The sequence below is a fragment of the Nanorana parkeri genome, unplaced genomic scaffold (genome assembly GCF_000935625.1).
Source record: "Nanorana parkeri isolate BGI_ZX_2015 unplaced genomic scaffold, ASM93562v1 scaffold344, whole genome shotgun sequence".
Taxonomy (NCBI): domain Eukaryota; kingdom Metazoa; phylum Chordata; class Amphibia; order Anura; family Dicroglossidae; genus Nanorana; species Nanorana parkeri.
The window spans coordinates 1,171,455-1,192,989 of NW_017306612.1; the positions used below are offsets into that span (position 1 = coordinate 1,171,455).

The 21,535-nt window shown below is 49.2% G+C and overlaps 1 protein-coding gene and 1 pseudogene across 1 annotated transcript in view; both read left to right on the forward strand.

Moving 5' to 3' along the window:
* The window catches only part of NRDE2 (NRDE-2, necessary for RNA interference, domain containing), a 24,904-nt gene extending 7,354 nt beyond the window's left edge, over positions 1-17,550 (forward strand). Inside the window, exons 7-16 of the mRNA XM_018558523.1 lie at positions 2,738-3,185; positions 4,134-4,539; positions 5,429-5,562; positions 7,118-7,241; positions 8,563-8,738; positions 10,463-10,849; positions 12,135-13,015; positions 14,561-14,699; positions 16,596-16,667; positions 17,369-17,550. Coding sequence (XP_018414025.1) covers positions 2,738-3,185; positions 4,134-4,539; positions 5,429-5,562; positions 7,118-7,241; positions 8,563-8,738; positions 10,463-10,849; positions 12,135-13,015; positions 14,561-14,699; positions 16,596-16,667; positions 17,369-17,494 — 2,893 coding nt within the window. The 3' untranslated portion in view covers positions 17,495-17,550. The remainder of the gene's footprint in view (positions 1-2,737; positions 3,186-4,133; positions 4,540-5,428; positions 5,563-7,117; positions 7,242-8,562; positions 8,739-10,462; positions 10,850-12,134; positions 13,016-14,560; positions 14,700-16,595; positions 16,668-17,368) is intronic.
* Positions 17,551-19,844: 2,294 nt separating this feature from the next.
* LOC108788687 overlaps positions 19,845-21,535 on the forward strand; it is a 17,805-nt pseudogene continuing 16,114 nt past the window's right edge.

Here is a 21,535-nt window from a genome sequence, read left to right on the forward strand (position 1 = left end):
TACCCTTCATTAATTTTTTCATTTTATTTCTCATTTGCAATGATCAGAGGTAATGCACGATACAAAAATGAAATAACTGCTCACCCCGCATATTTATTACTTGTCCTTCTGTGACTTGGCAGCTTCACGACAAATCTTTTTTTATTCTGGTACAAAGGTTTGCTGAAATTTGTCGCTTTATAAATGGGAGCCGAAGCTTTTCTCAGGGTTATTTTTCTCATGGAAGTATTATTCTTGTCCATAAACAGGATGTTGATCTTGCAATGCCTCATGGGACTTGTAGTTTCAAAACAGCTGGAGTGACAACAGTTGCCTACCCCTGTGCTAGTTCTTTTGACACCACCTTCCCCGCAGGGTGACAATGCTGCTGTCCTAGTGGGGCTCCATTGCTCCTCTATAGAGTGGAGTCATCCTAAGACGGGAAGTGAGTAACTGGCTGGATCACTAGGTAGAAATAAAGGGGGGAAGCCTGGGGGGCGGGGGGGGGAGCCTAAAATAACAAAACTAATGCAGCCACCACATCTAAGGACTGTTGAAGGAGAATTATGGGAGGAGTGAAATGCACTCATCCCCATAATTAGAGCCAACATGTCACATGTCGGCTCTATTGATCAAGAACTGAGCGATCACAAATTGCCGATTGGCTCGGTTCCCAATCCTCTCCCTGCGGAGAGTAGAGACTGTCAGTCACGGATTCCCCCCTCCCCTCGCCGTTCCTCCAGCTCTGACTGGAGGACGGACAGGGGAGGGGGCGGGCACTGCTGGCGCTGGGTCTAGAGAGGCAGAGCCAGCTGTCAATCAGGTAGCAGGGTGGATCCTGACAATGTCGGGATCCGTTCCGGCTGTAGGTTGGCTCTGTGCTGTCAGCATATAGCGGGTGAGTTTCGGGTCACAGGAGGACATTAGGGTAACAGGAGGACATATACTAAAGAGAACTCTGGCAAAAAAAAAGGTTTGGCCACAGTTCTCTTTATAAACTGCAATATATTAAATTAAGTTTAGGCAACCTCGGCACTCCAGCTGTCGCAGAAGTCCCATAAGGCATTGCAAGACTCTGACAGCCACAGGCATGACTCCCAGAGACGGGGGCATGATGGAATTTGTAATTTCATCACAGCTGGAGTGCTGAGGTTGCCAACCTCTGTATTTAATTTTTTGTTTTTGGGTTTATATACACTTTAACCCTTGCCGTGCAGGAGAAGCTTCACTGCAAGAGTAATTTTTTTTCAGTTTCCCGGTAAAAGGGCCTCAATATCAGTAAAACCTCTTAGATTGTAAGCCCTCAGGGGCCGGGCCCTCCTTACCATTTTGTCTTGAATTGTATACATTTATATCCTTCTGCGAGCTTGTTTTAAAAGTTGGTCAGAGTCCCAAAACAGCCGGGAATGGAAGTTTTACTTTTGGGTTAATCCCTGCTGCAGACAGCGATCATTCTGCTCATTAATTGTGTTCTCTCGCAGCGGAGCCTCCTCTCCAGATCGCTTCCAGAAAGTGATAAACGCCATTCATTTTAATAAGGGGTGCTGGTGCCAGCATGCCGAGCTTTTAATCTTCACAGTCTCTAACGAGCACACAGACCTCCTCGGATGAGAGGCTTCATTATGGCTGTCCTGCTTCCTCTCTACTTGGTAGCTTGCCATTCAGTAAAAGGCGCACCAGGACAGCGGTGCAGGTTACGGGGGTTCTAGTTAACCATAACGACTACCGTCTGCTGATGAAGATGATGTAGGGTAAAGGTGGGCAACGCTGGCCCTCCAGCTGTTGTGGAACTACAAGTCCCATGATGTATTGCAAGGCATGACTCTCAGAGGCAGATGCATGCTGGGATTTGTAGTTAAGGGCCGAAGTTGCCCACCCCTGAAGTAGAGGGAGCTTCGGGGACACACAGAGGCTCAGCATGCATTTTGCAGCACAGGACGTGATCAAATCCGGCGTTTTCCATGTGGTTCAGATGTGATGAAATGGAGAATGAAATAGCGTGTTGGACTGGTATCATCTAGGCACCACATCCCATTGAACACTGGGGGGATTTATCAAAACTGGAGCAGTCGCCTATAGTAACTAATCAGCTTCTATCTTCAGCTTGTTGAGTTGAGCTTTAAGCCTCATTCACACAAGAAACGGCCGACACGTACAGCTGCGTGCTGCGTGCACGGCCGTATCGGGCCGCTCCCGGGAAGGACAGGTGCTGCGTGTGATTACCAAGAGGCCACCCTACACTCACCCTAAGTGCAGGTCCGTGCGGGTGTCCTGGCTCGGACGCAGACAGGATCCATCCTGTCAGCGTACGGGCACACGCACGGACGTGCAGGGCGGATGAGCGTAGGGCGGCCTCTTGGTAATCACACGCAGCACCTGTCCTTCCCGGGAGCGGCCCGATACGGCCAGAGGGCAGATAGAAGACGGAAGGGGAGGGCGGAGGTCAGATAGAAGACTGAAGGGGAGGTCGGAGGTCAGATAGAAGACTGAAGGGGAGGACGGAGGTCAGATAGAAGACTGAAGGGGAGGACGGAGGTCAGATAGAAGACTGAAGGGAAGGACGGAGGTCAGATAGAAGACTGTAGGGAAGGACGGAGGTCAGATTGAAGACTGAAGGGGAGGACGGAGGTCAGATGGAAGACTGAAGGGGAGGACGGAGGTCAGATGGAAGACTGAAGGGGAGGACGGAGGTCAGATTGAAGACTGAAGGGGAGGACGGAGGTCAGCTCTAACCTCTCTTTATGCGTTCTCTCCCCAGGTACAGGAGGAAAGGCCGTTCCTGCTTGGGGATTGACCCCACAAGACAGCTCATTGTATGGGAGGACGCCCCTGGGAAGAAGCCATCTCATAAGAAACCTGAGCGATATTATAGCAGGAGTGCAGTACAGGCGCTCAGGATCCGGGCAGAGCATGTGGCCTGCAGTAAGGACAACAAGGACGTGGCATCTGTCGGCTTCATTCCTGTGATAGACTGCAACCCGGATGCCCCCTCCGCCTCTGCTGCCCGCACCAGCTGGGTGAATCCTCTGGGTGTCTATGACGATTCCACTGCAATGTGGCTACAAGGAAAAGGAGGCCTGGAGGACAAGACCCCGCCGGCTGCTCCTAGAGACACCGAGCTGCTGGGGAGGGTGGAGGATTATAATCGGAGGACACGTGAAAACCCCGGAGATGTGCGGACGTGGATGGAGTTTGTCTCATTTCAGGTATTTCCCCCCTGCAGTAGAATGTGCACATTTTGCTGCTTCTGCTTCTGTGTGAACCGAACAGTGAAGATTAGAACCTCTGCAATGGTTAACAATTTGGAGCTCCCTTTAGATTTCTACTCACTTCCTGTCCTGCTGACAACATTATCACCAGACAGGAAGTGAAGGAAATTCTCCCACCGCAACACAGAAATAAAGATCTATAGGAAGGACAGAAACCTTGTAACCTTTTTATTGCTGTCTGTGTTGCAGATTTTGTCCTCACTTCCTGTGTGGTGATACCATGTTGTCACTGTGACAGGAAGTAAGGGACAACCTCTCCAATGCAGCCCTGGATAGCAGTATAAACCTGATCAGGGTTCTAATTATGAATGCACCAATACTAGTACTTGCCCAAATGCTCCGATACCTTCCCCGATACCGGGAGATTTCCTCTGACCGACAGTGCCGTAGGTGAACATGGAGCCTCGTGATTGGCCAAACAGCCGGCTCTTTGCTGATTGGCTGGGAAGCCGGTTTCCTGGCCAATCAGCATCGAGCCGGCCTAACAGCTGGACGTCAGGAGGCAGGTCATTACTCACCGCCCGGCTTCCTGATTGGCCAGGAAGCCGGCTCGATGCTGGTTGGCTAGGGAAACCGGCTTCCCTAGCCAATCACAATCGAGCTGGCGAAACAACATGGTGCCGCCTTCCCGGGGCAATCAGGAAGCCGGGCAGCATGTCATTACCCCGCCGCCCGTCTTTCTGTATGCGCAGGAAGACGGCTCCATGCCAGCAGAAGCACCAGTATTGGCAGCAGTTTCAGTTTTAAGGTGCTTGATCCTTTTAAGAAGGGGTGCTGCCCCCCGTCCCCCCTCCTGCCCCCCCGTCTTGGCCCTGCCTATACATTATTATACTGTTTGATATATGTGTAGTCGTGATGAGAAGCTTCTTTCTTTACTCTTTAAAGGACGAGTTGTTGGCGCAGCCCAGCATGTACTCCACCAGCGAGGGAGAGGTGGACTGCTATCGCATGTCTGTCAAGCTGCTCCTGGAGAAGAAGCTTTCCATTCTGGACCGAGCCATCGAGAGCAACCCGGGCAGCACGGAGCTGAAGCTGGCGCGGTTGCGGCTGTGCGCGGAGTTCTGGGAGGCCCCGGCCCTGCTGAAGGAGTGGCAGAAGCTGGTCTTCTTGCATCCCAACGACCCGCAGCTGTGGCAGAGATACCTGCTCTTCTCCCAGAGTCAGTTCAGCACCTTCTCCGTCTCCAAAGTCATGGCCGCCTATGGAAAATGTCTCACCACTCTGGCCGCGGTGCACGATGGCAGCATGGTGTCTCACCCGGCTGTGCCGGGCACCGAACGCGCCATGTGCGGTAAGTAAACTTTTATTAGTTACACAGCCAACAGGCATGTGCCGCTAATGGAAAACTCACTAACTATAGACTCCAAATTCTATACTTCAGATCTATGTATCAATATTCTATAAATTTACACTCCAAACCGAACCCCGGGCACACAACTGAATACACAGACAGAATATATGCACTATATTGCCAAAAGTATTGGGACGCCTTTACACGCACATGAACTTTAATGGCGTCCCAGTCTTGGTCCGCAGGGTTCAGTATTGGGTTGGCTCCGCCCTTTGCCGCTATAACTGCTCCGCCTCTTTTGGGAAGGCGCGTCCACAAGGTTTAGGAGTGTGTCTATGGGAATGTGGGACCATTTGTGAGGTCCGGTACTGATGTTGGGGGAGGGGCTCGCAGTCTCCGCTCTAATATAATGATTTTGGAGGGGGAGGGGTCCAATACTTTTGGCAATATAGTGTGTATGGGATGCTGGTTATCTCTTATTGTATTTGTATCTCCATCCAGTCTTGAAAGCTTTACACCTTGTCAGGCAGCACAGTCCAGTTGGTGACCTGATTTTTCTCCTTCATAGTTAACCATTATAGCTTGGTCACCTCTAGAGCTGCAGCTAACGATTATTTTCAAAATCGATTAGTTAGCCGATTATTAAGTTCGATTAATCGGTTAATCGGATAAACTATAAAATAAAGTTTAAAAAATGGAGGGACGGAGGTCAGATGGGAGACTGAAGGGGAGGGACGGAGGTCAGATGGGAGACTGAAGGGGAGGGACGGAGGTCAGCTGTGCGGTGTATGTGGCTGTGCACCTCCATATCTGATTAAATCTTGTAATACGCTCATTTGCCTGTAACGGGCTCTGTTACTGAACTTCCTTCCCGTCCTCTTCCTGACAGAGATCTTCCTCCAGCAGTGTCACTTCCTGCGGCAGGCTGGCCACTGTGAGAAGGCGGTGTCCTTGTTCCAGGCGCTCATTGACTTCACCTTCTATAAGCCGGACAGCGTGAAGGACATGACCACCAAGGGGCAGGTGAGCGCTCGCTGTACAGCTATGCATTCAGTTATACCTGATGTACATTTTGGATTCATCCTTAAAGTGACCCTGTCATGGAGGATGTTATAACCACAAAGGGGCATCAGTGCAGTGTATGGAAGCCATGGCTTCCACTGAGGAGGTCTCTGAACCCAACAAGATCATTATTCAGGTTATGTCATTTGAAATGAGGAGTAAGACACAGGAATACCTTCTGTTCTATGAAGGCTTTACTGTGCTAAATCGGGGAGGTCGGACATTCCTTATATGTGGTTCAGTGGTGTATTTTCCTGCTTGCCTGGAGTTCCACCTTTTATAATATAGTGTTTGTCGGGTCTAGAAAGCCTAAAATCAGTTTACTGCAGCATTCTGATTATTTCCAAAGATCTTTTAATTGGTTTCTTTTTGAGTTGCAACCACATGTTGCCTCTGCCAGCTCCTCATTACTGGGACTAAGTCCTGAATGACATTGTTCCAGGAACTGTCAGATGCGTGTATGCACAGTGACAGAGATGAGGGGTGAATGTGGGACGTTGTCAAGAGTGAGAGAAAGGGAGATCGGCTTCCAAAAATACTCAATTTCTTCTACTGACATTTCACCGACACTTTTCTGGAGAGTTGTACAGAGAACAATCAGCCGGTCACATCAGTCTCTGTACAGAGGAGCTTACACTCTAATGCCCCCCCCCACCCCCACAGTCACATCAGTCTCTGTACAGAGGAGCTTACACTCTAATGTCCCCCCACAGTCACATCGGTCTCTGCACCAGAGGAGCTTACACTCTACTGTCTTCAACTCAAGCTCACGCAATTATGATATATTTATGTATCGCTGAGATATATTCCAAAGTCCTGAACATAGATGACTAATCCATTGACATCGATCCTTGCGATAGACTTGCATGTGTGTATGTAATTATGGAGCCTGTTGTGGTGTGAACCTCCTGGTGTGTCATAAAAAAATAAACGGAGACTAAAGGGTTAACTTCACCACTGTTCGTTCATCGATTAAAAGTCAAAGGAGGGAGACGTAACATTGCAGGGGAGCCCCCCCCCCCCCTTACTGATGAGCAGCGACACCTCTGAAATGTCTTATAAGATCTAAAGGGAACACTTTAAACCCAAGTAGGGCTCACTTTGCATGTATTTGGAAACCTATGCGCACACAGGGCAAGCATGCCTATCCCATGCAGATAGCTTCTGCTTGGGGTATGTTATCCACAGTATACATAATCTTTGTATAGTGCCCTTGTTGGAGAGCCCGAAGCTGCAAGGAAAGAGTACAAGCTACTTGGCCACTGTGCCACCGCTTCAGCTCCTTCACTTGGCTCATGTGATGAAGGGAGGTTGATGCTATTAATATCCATGCTGGACCAATGCAAGTTGGGGATAAACGCTCTTCTAATTTCTCCATTTAGAAGAATGCAGCATGATAAATCACTGGTGTGCCATGAACCGTCGTCTTGTCCTCTCTGGACTCTTGGGAACTGGGGTTGAGGGACATTGATGTAGAGCACTGAGGTGATGAGAACTTTTGTTTTCTGTATTCTAGGTGGAATTTTTCGAGCCGTTTTGGGACAGCGGTGAACCTCGATTCGGAGAAAAGGGGGCGAAGGGCTGGAGCTCATGGATGCGGCAGCAGGAGAAAGGAGGCTGGGTGGTCGTCAATAACCTAGGTAATCTTACTACCCGTGTGTGTGTGTATTTATCTTACTACCGTGTTTCCCCGAAAATAAGACACTGTCTTATTTATTTTTTTGCACGAAAAAAAGACACTAGGTCTTATTTTCGGGGGATGTCTTACCTGGCTGGGGGAGGACTGGACGAGGTCCCGGAAGGCGGCATGCTGTTGCCGGTCCCGGTGTCGGCGGATGATATGCCGCTTCCATCGGGCGTGTGGACGGGAGCTGCTGGCGTGTGGGCAGGGCGGGAGCTGCGGCTGCTCTTAACATGTAAAAATCAATTACATGTGCAGCTACCCCGGAAGTAAGATCTAGCGCTATCTTCAGGGATTTCTGTAATATAAGACCTACCCCGAACTAGGTCTTTTTTTCGGGGTAGGTCTTATATTACAGAAATCCCTGAAGATAGCGCTAGATCTTACTTTCGGGGAAACACGGTAGTAGAATGATTTTCCTAGTTTGGTCTTCATGACTTTCTTACATGTCATGCTGCCCAGCTATATGCATAGGTGCTCCTCTGTGACTTATTAACTGGCCTGTATTGCTACACTGTAAGTTTGTGGACACCCGACCGTCACACCTATATGAGCTTGTTGGACATACCATTCCAAAACCAGGGCCGTTCATATGGAGTGGGGAGGATTTTGGAATGTGCCCGTTCAGCCGAAAGAGCATGTGTGAGGTCAGGTACTGATGTTGGATGAGAAGACCCGGCTCACCATTGGTGTTCCAATTCATCCCAAAGATGTTCAGTACGGTTGAGGTCAGGGCTCTGTGCAGGACACTTGAGCTCCACCAAACTGGTCACGACGTGTCTTTATGGAGCTGGCTTTGTAAACGGGGCAGTTATGGTGGAACAGAAAAGGGTCTTCACCAAATTGTTCCCATAAGGATGGATTTGAATTCTCTAAAATATCTTTTGTATGTTGTAGCATTGTCAGTTCCCTTCAATGAAGACACCTGAACTCTATAATTAGGAGGGAGGTCCACATACTTTTGGCTTGTTGGCTTTACAAAGGCTCTAGATATGGACAGAGTTGGGAAGGAAAAGAGCAGAAACGGTTCATTGGTGGGTAATTCCTCATAAGCTCCTGCACACGTGTCCATTTTCTTACCGGCATGTAAAGTGGTAGGAAGTGGGAACTTTAAAGTGCAACTCTTCTTTATTAAAAAAATAAGTCAAGGCATCTTCAAGAAAAATACAGCGAGTCCAGTTGCCTTGACTTATTTTTTTACAGATATACCATGACCTGGGTGAATGAGAACCTTCACAGACATCTTCTTTATTAAGTGGTTGGTGTTGTGTCCTTTTCAGGGGAGGAGGAAGATGATGACGTGGAGGAAGAGCTTGATATAAAAGACAAGAGTCTTCCCCGTCATAAGACCTGGCTGGACATGGAGTGTTTGCGGGAGGCTAGACATTGGTTACCATGGCGACCGGACCCGGATAAGAAGCAGACGGAGGAAGACTGCGAGGATCCTGAGAGACAGGTGAGAGAATCCAGACCCATTCCAATCCATTGGTAAAGCTCAGTGTGCAGTGAAATCCGAGGAAGCTATTTCCGTCCAGGAAAGGAGCCGGTACAAGTGTGCAAGGCCGAAGGGAAGGCCGGAGGTCAGATAGAAGACCGAAGGGAAGGCCGGAGGTCAGATAGAAGACCGAAGGGAAGGCCGGAGGACAGATAGAAGGCCGAAGGGAAGGCCGGAGGTCAGATAGAAGACCGAAGGGAAGGCCGGAGTTCAGCTTTAAAGCTTTATTGTTGTCTTTGTCCCTGCTGGGGAGATCCACCACAGAAAGTGATAGGAAATCCAAAAGTTTGCAATTTGTCATCTATACATGGAGGGGAGATCCACCACAGAAAGTGATAGGAAATCCAAAAGTTTGCAATTTGTCATCTATACATGGAGGGGAGATCCACCACAGAAAGTGATAGGAAATCCAAAAGTTTGCAATTTGTCATCTATACATGGAGGGGAAATCTTCCAATGGGTGATATTTCCTTTCACTTTGGAGAGGTTTCCTCCTACTTACTGCTATGTGGAAGAGGAAATGAGGGGAAGTCTCCCCAGTGTGACGAAATAAAATACTTGGAGACCCTCCTGCCAGACCATTCATTTTAGCAACAGTTTTCCTACAAGATTATTTGTACATTTAACATTTGTTTTAGCCTCTCTTGTGTAGACATCCAAAATCCCTGAGACTGGTGCTGGACACCGCCATCTTGGATGTGCAGACTCAAATGACACCCTGTCATATTCCCCTTTGCTTCCCTGCTGGCAGCAACATAAAAGGTGATGTAGGTAGGGTGAGGGGTGGAGGAGCTGGGCCACCACAGAACGTAATTAGACACTCCCAGAACAGGAGAGGGCTATGACGTTCTAAGAGGGAGGGCACAGTGCTAGGGAATTGACCCTTCCTGGAGTGTCACTTCTATAGCAAGTTCAGAGGCACATTGTCAGTGAAATGCAGCGGGGATGGTGGTAACAACCTCTAATGCAGTGGTTCTCAACCTGTGTAACCTCAGGACCCACATTTGTCCTTGGTCATCAAGTCATGACCCAAGTCGCACTGCAATGGAATGCATGAAATTAGGGTACACACTACAAAACATTTTTTAAGGTCCACCCAGTCTCCCTTCCTTACAAGAATTGGAGTGGATCCTCAGCCTAGGGTCCAGTGCGGGCTGCTGTGCTGTGACAAAGCTCCATCCATATGTGCATTGCTTGTACAGCTCCCTTGCATGCCCTGTAGAGAAGCCAGAATGTGATGTCACTCCGGTCCAGGCACCTCTATAGTACATGTGAGGGAGCTAAAAACCAATGCATGTATGGATGGAGCTCCTTCGTGGCCATAGCCCAAGCCCATCCCACCTCAAGCTGACACTCGGTGCTGGGCAGCATATTTTTAATGGCTGCTTGGCGAGAGACCTGACAGTGCTGTGCTTGGGGGAGGCAGAGGAGCCTCTCATCTAGAAAAGTGAAAGGCATGTGGCGACCCACTGAACATGAGGTCGCGATCCACTTTTGGGTCACGACCCACCAGTTGAGAACCAAGGCTCTAATGGCAGGTAAAGTGGTGAATGTACATGGATTTGCCCGGCATTCAACTTCAATAAACATAACTTGGAGAAATATAATAGTTTTGATTTGAAGAGAAAATGTCAATTTTTGTGGTTTGTTGTCTATATTCTGCTCACAGCAGTTTCTTGCTACAGGTCCTCTTTGATGACCTCGGGCCATCGATGTTCAGGATCACCAGCCCGGCATTGAAGTTCCAGTTCATACATTCCTTCCTGCAGTTCCTGGGTGTCCCCTGTGGCCCCAGGCCTTCTCCGGCCTGTCTGTACCTCGCCCTGGATGAGCTCTCCCTCTTCGACCACAGGTCAGCCAGTGAGAGGCTGCTGACTTCATTTGAGCTGCCCCTGGCCGGAGTCGGTACAGTCGGTCACCTTGAAACGATGAGCAGATGGAGGCGGCAGATAGGACATTGTAAGGACGGTGAATGCTTCATACAGAACGTCTTCCAGTCCGCACTGTCCTTGTTCCACGGAGAGCAGAAGATGGAACTGTGTGTCAGCTGGCTGCAGTATGAAATCTCCAAGGTAATGGAATCTGATTGTTGTCGGGTGCCGCTAACTTCTTAATCAAAGGATTGACGATACAGTCCAGTGGTGGTCAACTTGAAAATCATAGTGGCTCTTAAGTGTGGCCCCCAACCATGCCAGAGGGCAGCATCTTTTTGTTTGTTGAAGTGTATTGCATCGAGTTAGGCAGCTCATTTGTAACGCACCTCAATGCCCAAAAATGTCAGTCCTGTTGCATTTTTTTGCAGTATACCACACCACACACTAAAGGGAAAGTGCGAGTAAAATAAGCCCGTCATTGGCAGTAATGGTAACTCCCAGCATTGGTGTCAGTGGGGTCAGCAAGAAACACCCCAGCAATTGGTGTGCTTGGCTGCAATTCTAACCGTCAGCATTGTTGTTGGTGGCTGCAATAACAACCCCCATCATTGGTGTCAGTGGCGGCAAAAATAACCCCCAGCAGTGGTTTCAGCAGCCGCATTGATAACCCCCCCCCCCTGCAGTGGGCTCAGTTGCCGCACTAATAACCCCCAACATCTGTGTCAATGGCCACAATAATGACCTCCAGTGTCTGCAATAATAACCCCCAGCATTGGTGTCGGCGCACACAATAATAACAACCAGCATTGGTGTCGGCGCACACAATAATAACCCCCAGCATTGGTGTGGGTGAACACAATAATAGCCCCCAGCATTTGTGTGGGTTAACACAATAAGAACCCCCAGCATTGGTGTGGGTGAACACAATAATAACCCCCAGCATTGGTGTCGGTAAACGCAATAATAACCCCCAGCATTGGTGTAAATGACTGCAATAATAACCCCCAGCATTGGTGTAAATGACTGCAATAATAACCCCCTAGCCTAGACAGTACTACTAACCCCTCTCCCAAAGATTGGTGGTCAGTGGTTAGGTGCCTGATCATATGCTCCCGCACCGCCCTCTCTACCCCGTCCAGCCAGGACTATACTTGCACTGTTGGATGGAGATCATTCTGTCTCACAATGCCGGCTCTGTTTTAGTTCTGGGTGCTGTAACACAGAAAGCATTCAGCACCTTGCACCAAGCTGCCACGTTGCAAAGCACCCAACACGTGGCAGAGCCACCCCAGGAAATGGCGGGCTGCGCACAGAGCTGGGTGGGCTGCATGGGGTCCGTGGGTTGATGATGAGTCCGGTGCCAAACAGATGTGTATTAAATCTGAATTTTGCACTCCTTGGAGACTGTTATTGTGCCTGTATAGTGAGCAGCAGTTGCTTGGACTGTTGGGTGACATGTTGTGATCTCCTTTTGCTGTTTCAGGTCGTCCAGTGTATTCAAGCACAGAGGAAAAAGCAGCTAAAATCCCAGGGGAAGCGGAGTAAGAGACTTGCCAAAAGCCTGCTGAAAGAGCCATCGAACCGCAACAGCCTGGCGCTGTGGAAGGAGTATGCCCTCCTGGAGTGGCTGCTGGGGAACACAGAGGAGGCCAGGAAGGTGTTTGATGCTGCAATCAGTCTGGCAGGTGGCAAAGGGTTAAAGGACCAAGCACTCTGCAGCCTCTGTTTATTGTATGCCGAACTAGAAGGGGCGATTATAGACCCTTCGGAGGGGGGCGGCCGGTCTCGAGCAGTCCATGTACTCACCAGCCTGGCAGAAAGTTCCCCCTACAAACCATACAGTGGACCCGTCCAGGCTATTCATATTTTAAAAGCGCGAAAAACCTACGCGCGCGCTGTGCAGGACAGCTTAAATTTGCCGCCATCTGCGTCGCTGGTTACCTTAACTGGGTGCTATGCACTTTTTCAGTATCTCACCGTGGGCATTGACGCTGCTGTTGCAGTGTTCAGAGAGGTCACTGGCTCACTGCCACCCCCTGCATCTGTGCCTGGAGAATCGCAGGACTCGCATGGCACACTGCAGGCCGTCGCGGGGATGCACATCAACTTGCTCATGCATCATACTAAGGTTAGCGTGTACCCACGGACGCCTCTCAGGGACGCATTGTCTGACGCTTTACGTCTGTACCCCGACAACATCACCCTGTGGAAATCCTACATCCAGACTGAGAGCAGGTCTCACAATATCAGCAAAGCCAGGAGGTTCATCGACGGGGTCAGGAGGACGTCGGATGCCCTGGAGCCATATCTGTTTGCCATTCGGGCAGAGGAGGATAGGAAGAAGCTTCTGGAATCCGTTCAGAGGTAGCCCGGGCCTTTCTCAACGTGTTAGTTTGATGTCAATTATTAGAATAATCTGCTGTATTGGAGGCAGACATTTGCTAGCCAGAACATGAAGGCAGTCACGTCATTGGTTCTTTGTAACGTGTGATCTCCTTTCCCATAACTGTTGCTTCACGCTATCTACTTCTACTAGATCATTATTGTCGTTAGTGTCCCTATTGGGCAAGTTCCTCTCGCTTCCTGTCAGGACAGGAAGTAACAGAAAATCACTCAGTCCTGGGCAGTTAACATACAGATTGGCTGGATTTCAGCTTCAAAGAGGACCTGTGCTGTGCCCACAAAAGGCAGGCATAGGACAAGGGACTAGTCACCAGTATTGCCCGTGATCTCCCTGCAGCTCATCTTTAGCCCATTGCTAAATCGCCATGCCTTGTTCTGCTTTGTGTGGGGGCGGCCATCTTGGTAGAGCAGCATGGCTTTGATTCCTCCTGTCAGAGTTGCCCCTCTGATGGCTAGTGATATGATGTCTGGTGGTGGGAAAGCAGAAGGAGAGGTGGCAGGATTCACACAATGATTGAAGCAGAAGCATTGAGAAAATCGGCAAAGCTCATGCTCCCTGCTAAATAATGAGCGATCGGTCTGACTCGGCATGGGGTGTGTTGGACTGCTGCAGAGAGGCCGCTGTTTTCATAGGGAGTGCAGCAGTCCTTAACTTTTCTGCTATTAGTGGTGGGCAGGCTGTATTATGGAAGTGGGACTTACTGACACAGGCAGGACAGGTAAAACATTGAAAAGCTGTAAATTTGCTGCACCCTGAGACTGATGGCTGTAATTTTCCACGTAGGCTTTAACCTTAGACTCTGCGCCTCCCCCCCTGCCTGACATAGAAGAATTTAGGAGATGCTTTATATGGATAAGGATATGGATAACTGATAGACAAATGAGATCCAGAAAAACAGGCAAGAACCAGAACAATCTGCACAATAACAAGGCAACAGGAAACTTTTTTTGCTCAGACACTGTCCCAGCGAGGGTATAAAATGTACATTTGCTGCTTGATGATGGAGGAAAACATACTCCGTGTACTTCCCTTGTCTTCTCGATGAATTCCACTAGAGGGCACGCGTGTCAGGAAGAGAGATGCCAGCATCAGGACCAGGCTAGGGATGCAAGTAAGCTGGTGGGATCTTAGCTACCTTAATTTAGGAGAAGCAGAGGTAATAGGATGAGCACATGGTTGGAGATTTTCCCATAGTGACCAATCAGAATTCTTTATTTTTGTTAATACATATAAGGTGAAACTTGATTGGTAGATATTGGAAACAATGTCAGTTGTATAGTCCCTATTTTTGCAGTTTTCATTAATTAGCCCCTTAGGACCCTTCTGTCCTTTCAGTTATTTTTCATTCTGCCCCATTGCCTATGATGTGCTCTGTTGAGGACTTTCTGTTATTTCATCCATGGATAATAGTCTGTACTAATGTGCCAGCCCTCCCCGTGATCAGTGAAATGCATTCTGAGAACACACAGGACTGTATGACTGGAGGGTGTTGCTGTGTTTTGCAGGGCGGATATGGGAGAGGTGCACACTTTTATGCCAGAGACGGGCCTGTCCAACCGAATCAAGGCCTTGTTTGAGCACTGTGTGAGCACGGAGCGTGGATCCCGCTGTGTACTACTCTGGAGGATGTACCTGCACTTCATGGTGAGTCGTATGCACCTAATCCCTGTGTAGGTTCCATCCATATATTATATAACCCCGGGGTCACCAGCTTCCATCCATATATTTATATAATCCTGGGGTCAGTAGGTTCCATCCATGTATTGTATAACCCTGGGGTCACCAGCTTCCATCCATATATTATCTAACCCTGGGGTCAGTAGGTTCCATCCATATATTATCTAACCCTGGGGTCACCAGCTTCCATCCATGTATTGTATAACCCTGGGGTCACCAGCTTCCATCCATGTATTGTATAACCCAGGGGTCACCAGCTTCCATCCATGTATTGTATAACCCTGTGGTCACCAGCTTCCATCCATATATTATATAATCCTGGGGTCACCAGCTTCCATCCATATATTATATAATCCTGGGGTCACCAGCTTCCATCCATATATTATATAATCCTGGGGTCACCAGCTTCCATCCATATATTATATAATCCTGGGGTCACCAGCTTCCATCCATATATTATATAATCCTGGGGTCACCAGCTTCCATCCATATATTATATAATCCTGGGGTCACCAGCTTCCATCCATATATTATATAATCCTGGGGTCACCAGCTTCCATCCATATATTATATAATCCTGGGGTCACCAGCTTCCATCCATATATTATATAATCCTGGGGTCACCAGCTTCCATCCATATATTATATAATCCTGGGGTCACCAGCTTCCATCCATATATTATATAATCCTGGGGTCACCAGCTTCCATCCATATATTATATAATCCTGGGGTCACCAGCTTCCATCCATATATTATATAATCCTGGGGTCACCAGCTTCCATCCATATATTATATAATCCTGGGGTCACCAGCTTCCATCCATATATTATATAATCCTGGGGTCACCAGCTTCCATCCATATATTATATAATCCTGGGGTCACCAGCTTCCATCCATATATTATATAATCCTGGGGTCACCAGCTTCCATCCATATATTATATAATCCTGGGGTCACCAGCTTCCATCCATATATTATATAATCCTGGGGTCACCAGCTTCCATCCATATATTATATAATCCTGGGGTCACCAGCTTCCATCCATATATTATATAACCCTGGGGTCACCAGCTTCCATCTATATAGTGTATAACCCTGGGGGTCAGTAGGTCCCATCCATATAGTGTATAACCCTGGGGTCAGTAAGTCCCATCCATATATTATATAAGACAAGACACAGAGAGCGCCTCCATCGCATAAAAACTTTTTAATAAACGAATAAAAAGGATGGTATAAAGGTACTCACAAAGGACGAATAAAAACAGGCATAGAAGGGTCAGAGCGAAAGGTGCATATCCACCGGCTGTTAGTCTTCCCTGATAGTGAAGTGGTTTACGCGTTTCAGAGGTCACGCCTCCTTCCTCAGAACCAATTGGCCATTGCGTCCTTTGCGAGTACCTTTTTATACCATCCTTTTTATTTATTTATTAAGTTTTTATGCGATGGAGGCGCTCTCTCTGTCTTGACTTGCAGTGCTGAGGTTGTCCTGAACCTGAAGAGAGCCACCCCGTTATCGCCCTGCACTCCTGAACATAATTGATTAACACTTTCTTGAACCAAAATCTGCTGGCGCTGTGTTTTGATTCTGTCTGCTATATATTATATAACCCTGGGGTCAGTAGCTTCCATCTATCCACCTATGGTCACTATGAGCACAGTCACATAACACAAATAGAAACATAAATGGTATTTTAATGGAGATTTTGATGTTGGGGGTATAATGTGGGATGTTCTTATGTTGCCCGTACTGCTACTTTAATCAGCCATCTAAACCTCCCCAGCGTGTCATCATAGCAAAGCTTCCTGCTCAGGCTGCACAGGGGGTCTGATGTGAGACTCTGGTTTCATTCGTGTGTCTTGTAGGTTTCTCTGGGACGTGGCGACAGGGGTCGAGGTCTCTTCTACAAGGCGATACAGAGCTGCCCGTGGGCTAAGGTAAGAAACTTGGGGGACTTTTATGTGCATAGCTGTGAAGGATATTAGAAGCTCCTCAAGTAGTAGTTAGTGAGGCATGGTGGCCAGGCTGTGGACATTCAATTATTTTACACATTCCTAACAAAGTAGTAAATCAGCTTCACTGACCTCTGTAGCTGCCGGCACTGTGGAGAAATTCATTCAAATTTCTCAAGAAATGCAGTGAAGCCTTTCAGTCTTGGATGTCAGTGGGGAGTCATTGCTGGGGAGGGGAACTGAGCTGCCAGATCATTGCTGGGATCACAGTGTGTAGCTGGCAAGACGCCCACAAAGTCCTCTCTGCCTAACTGGTCTTGTCTCCGCCCCTCCCTGTAGTTTCAGGTAGTGGGTGGAGCCTGTTGGGTCCCTCCCACAGCTCTGGTCTCTACACAGGCTATGTACAGCACGTCGATGATGTCACTGTTACAAGGTATCACACCAGCAAGCTCAGATTCAAGCTCGGGCTTCACAGTTTAGTTTATCTTACGGGGCCCCTCTTCACATCTCAGGGCCCATAGCAGCTGCATGGGCTGCACACAAAGCGGATTTATATCCCTTGTGGCCATTGAGGGATCTGCTGCAGGAAAATTTTTGTGCCCGGAGTTCAGCTTTAAAGAATGTGTTTGGACGCATTTTATGATACTTTTCAGGTTTTTATACTTTTCTTTTTTACCCCCCTACAGGTGCTATACATGGACGCCGTGGAGTACTTCCCCGAGCAGTTGCAGGAAGTTGCTGATCTGATGACGGAGAAAGAGCTGAGAGTTCGCCTTCCTCTGGAGGAGCTGGACTTACTATTAGAAGATTAATGCTGCAGCACAAATCTCTTTTTACATGATCTCTGTATAGAGCAAAAAGTCCTATTACTGTAAAAAAACAAATAATGTGGAATAAATTATTCCGGGATCGCGGTCATCCAGCAGCTCGCTGTGCGAAATATTTTGTCTCTTATTTATTGATTTTATTTCCTTGTAAATCTGCTTCCCCCGATCTGCGGGTCAGGACACTTTGTCAATCCTGGGCGTAAAAAAATCCAATATAATAAAACAATACGCTCGATCCCAGCGCAGCTGCGAGGTCGCATCAACAATGACGATCAGGGCGGATGGTCTGAGAACATTTCTTGATATTATTTGACGTAATAAAGAAATATAACAATTACAAAGCTACATAGGGGAGTGTATATAAGTGTATATAAAATGTTTGCAGAGCGAACAGGTCTGCGAAGGTCTGAGCTTTAGATTTGCAGAAGGGCCACTAGATGAAGCCAAGGAGCATAGGGAAATAGAACTATGGGGAAAAACACTGACCCCATAGTTCTCCTTAAAGGTAAAACTCGGCTCAGTCCGGCTGGAACCAACTCTCTGGCTCAGCCAGTCCCAGGAGACGGATGAAGGGGGTTCCGGTACAACCTGAACGTTTCCTGGGCCATCTTTCCACATGGACATCAGATGGGATTTCTGCTCCCTCCTACGTCTTTGGCTCCTGGGCTCTCTCCCTGTTGCCGGGTAAGATGGCGGACTCGAACTATGAGGCTGAGTGATTTTCGCTCACCGCATGGTTCTCCTTTAAAAAAACTTTGTATCGCTTCTTGACCTTTTGGCTAAGATCAAGTGTAGTGTCTGTTCTTATCAGTTTTCGGAGGGGAAAAGCACGGACCGTCCTCGGGACGGGCGGTTGCTTAGTACTCTCAGGAGTGAAGGTAGGTGTTCGAGGCGACTCCTTTTTGGAAGAGGCACTAATACCTCCTGACCGAACGGATGCTTGCTTGGTCTGGCCGGAGGGTTCGGGGGGCTGCAGAGCCCGTGGTGCTATGCCCCCTGGGGGTGGCGTCCCAGGGGTGCTCAGGAAATCACTAGGGGTGGGGACCCCACAAGTGATTCACTGATGCACATGGATACGGCAACCTAATGCATTTTCAGCACATCGCCTCTTGGACACTCCTTATGGCTAGTCCGGGGCAATATTTTTGCACTCCGGCCCCTAAGGCCTGTCAGCGTGGTGCACCGGCACTTTAGATTTATTTATCGCACCTCATGCACGATTGGCACATTTTTGATCCACAGATTGCGGAGGGTGCGGGTTCCTTCGGGGCCCATTCCCGATGTGGGGAGGAGATTCTGTGCCCTTATATAGGTTTCTCTGTCTCCTCCCACCCAGGGGGGGTCTCTCTTCTGGAGAGCCCCCTACCTAGTACTTTGTGGGTCCTGTTTCGACAGGTGCCCAAAGGATCGGGGTCCGCCGCCCTTTGAGTTGGTGGACCATAGTATCTCAACCAGGGTCATCCCGAGGCTGGGTGACAGCCGGAGCGGTAACCGAGTGTCACCCTGCCGAGACGTCACTGCACGTGATGTCATCGCACACGCGCGGCAGTATTCTGATACCTGCCGTCGGCCATCTTGGTGATGGATGTCGGCAGAGAGAGGAGGGGACAGTCACCCGGCGGGATAAGGTATGCCGCCGGGGACCCCTCCTCTCTCCTGATACTGTCGGGCGTTCGGTCCGAGCGCCCGACTTTTCAGAGGGGGGTGACACCAAAATGACTGTGAGTTATCTTGGTGTCACCCGGGTGCGGGCCGCACCCCCCCCGCATCCCCCTTGTGACGCCACTGATCTCAACCCCTGTCGGGAGCCTTGCGCGCCGGGGGGTTCGGGAAGTAGAGGCCCCTTCTTTATTGAAGGGCCAAGCACCCTTGTGCACGTTTTTGTGAGTTGTGATTTCACGATTCACTTTTTTTGTTCACAGATACTCGGCGGCATGTTTGATATAACTGCTGGCAGGGCTGACACCAATATTTCTAAAAGAGGTCAGGGTGAGAATGTCAGTGTCTGCTCTAACCCTCGCAATGCGTTTACATGGAGGGATCTTGGAGTATCCTGTTCGTATCGGTTGCAGAGCTTCTAGCGATGGCGGCCTGCGAGCGGGCCTTCCCTGCAGACCATTGTAGGGCCCCGTACCAGTAACAATGTCACTTCTCCCAGCGTGTTAATGAGTTCCGGGTCGCAGACATTTCAATGTCACTGGTGCCCTTCCTCCGATTTAAGATATGTACCCTCACAGCCCTCGCCTGGGGGGGGGGTTAATGGTAAAACTCGGCTCCATCCGGCTGGAACAAACACTCGGGCTCAGCCAGTCCCAGGAGACGGACACACAGACGAAGGGGGTTCCCCGGGCCATCGCTCCACATGGACATCAGACGGGAATTCTGCTTCCTCCTACGTCTTTGGCTCCTGGGCTCTCTCCCCGCGGCGGCTCCTGTGCCGGGTAAGATGGCGGCGAATGTGATCACAGGGATTTGTCCCACCGGCAACTTTGTATGAGAAATTGCAGCCGCCGCAACCGTATTGACTGCGACTTGCTTGGTGGTATTTTTAACGTGACGCAAACGGATCAGAACCAGGGCATGGTTTATGCTTACGTCCCTCCTTGGCTTAATGTCTTTTGCCTTAGACCGGGTTAGGCTACACTTAGCGCTCCAGCTGCTGTGGAACTACATGTCCCACGATGCATTGCCAGACTCTGACAGCCACAGGCATGACTCCCAGAGGCAGAGGCGTGATTGAATTTGTAGTTTGAGCACAGGTTGCCTCCTTCTTCCTTAGAATCACACCAGCATGCTCAGATTCAAGCTCAGGCTTCACAGTTTAATTTTCCTAATGGGGCCAACCTCCCACCGCAGGGCCGGTGGCAGCTGAATGGGCTGCAAAGGCAGTTGGTGCACACAAAGTGGATTTACATCTGTTGCGACTAAGAATGTTTTTGTGTGCCCGGAGATCAGCACTGCACAGGATGCAGCCGTAATAAGGGTGCTATGGGAAAGGATGAGCAGCATGTTATCCAACCACATTCTCCTTTAAAGGATACCTATGGGGTCAGTGTTTTTCCCCATACTTAGGGTAACGGGAGGACATAAACTAGCGTCCTCCCGTCACCCTAAGCTCAGTATACCGCGAGCTACAGCTCCCTATATACCGAGACGCCGCAGCGGATCCCGGCGTAGATGACGGGATCCGCCCAGCTGCGTGAGTGACAGCTGGCTCTGCCTATCTAGAGGCAGAGCCAGCTATACCCGCCCCCTCCCCCGTCCGTCCCGCCAGTCAGCGCGGGGAGAGGGGAATCCAGCCCCTCCCCCTGTCACGGCAGAGAGCCGTGACAGGATCGAGAGGCGAGCGAACCCGGTATGTGTTCGCTTACCTCCCGATCTACTGAGCCGACCTGTGACAGTCTCATTGTGTGATAGTTCTCCTTTAATGTTTCTATGGAAGGTGGGAATTGCTGTGTTGTCCACCAATCAGACGCTCGGTGACCCCCATCTCTTCCTGTTACAGATGACGAATGCCCAGACGCTCTTCCAGCCCGGGAGAACTGTGACTACGATGAGGTTTGTGAAGACTCTTTGTGTCGGTACAACGATTACGTCACCTGTCACCTGAACCGCTGCGGGACGTGTGAGGCCGTGTACACGGGATATGACAACGTGACCGTCAACTGCGACCAGCGTGAGTCAGAGATAAGTGTCCAAAATGTAATCCAGTCCAGACACACGAAAATCACTTAAAGGAATCCATTCCTGAAAGAAACATGGAGGCTTCTAATGGGCGCACATATAGGGACGCCGGACTTTACTTTGACTGTTTCCGGGTCAGTGACTCGGGAGGTATTATAACCACAAGGAAATGTTTACTATAAAATATTGGCAGCATCACTGAGAGTGTAGCCTATCCAATCACTATAGACCGGTGACATCACTGAGAGTTCAGCCTATCCATTCACTAGAGACCGGTGACATCACTGAGAGTTCAGCCTATCCATTCACTAGAGACCGGGGAAATCACTGAGAGGGCAGCCT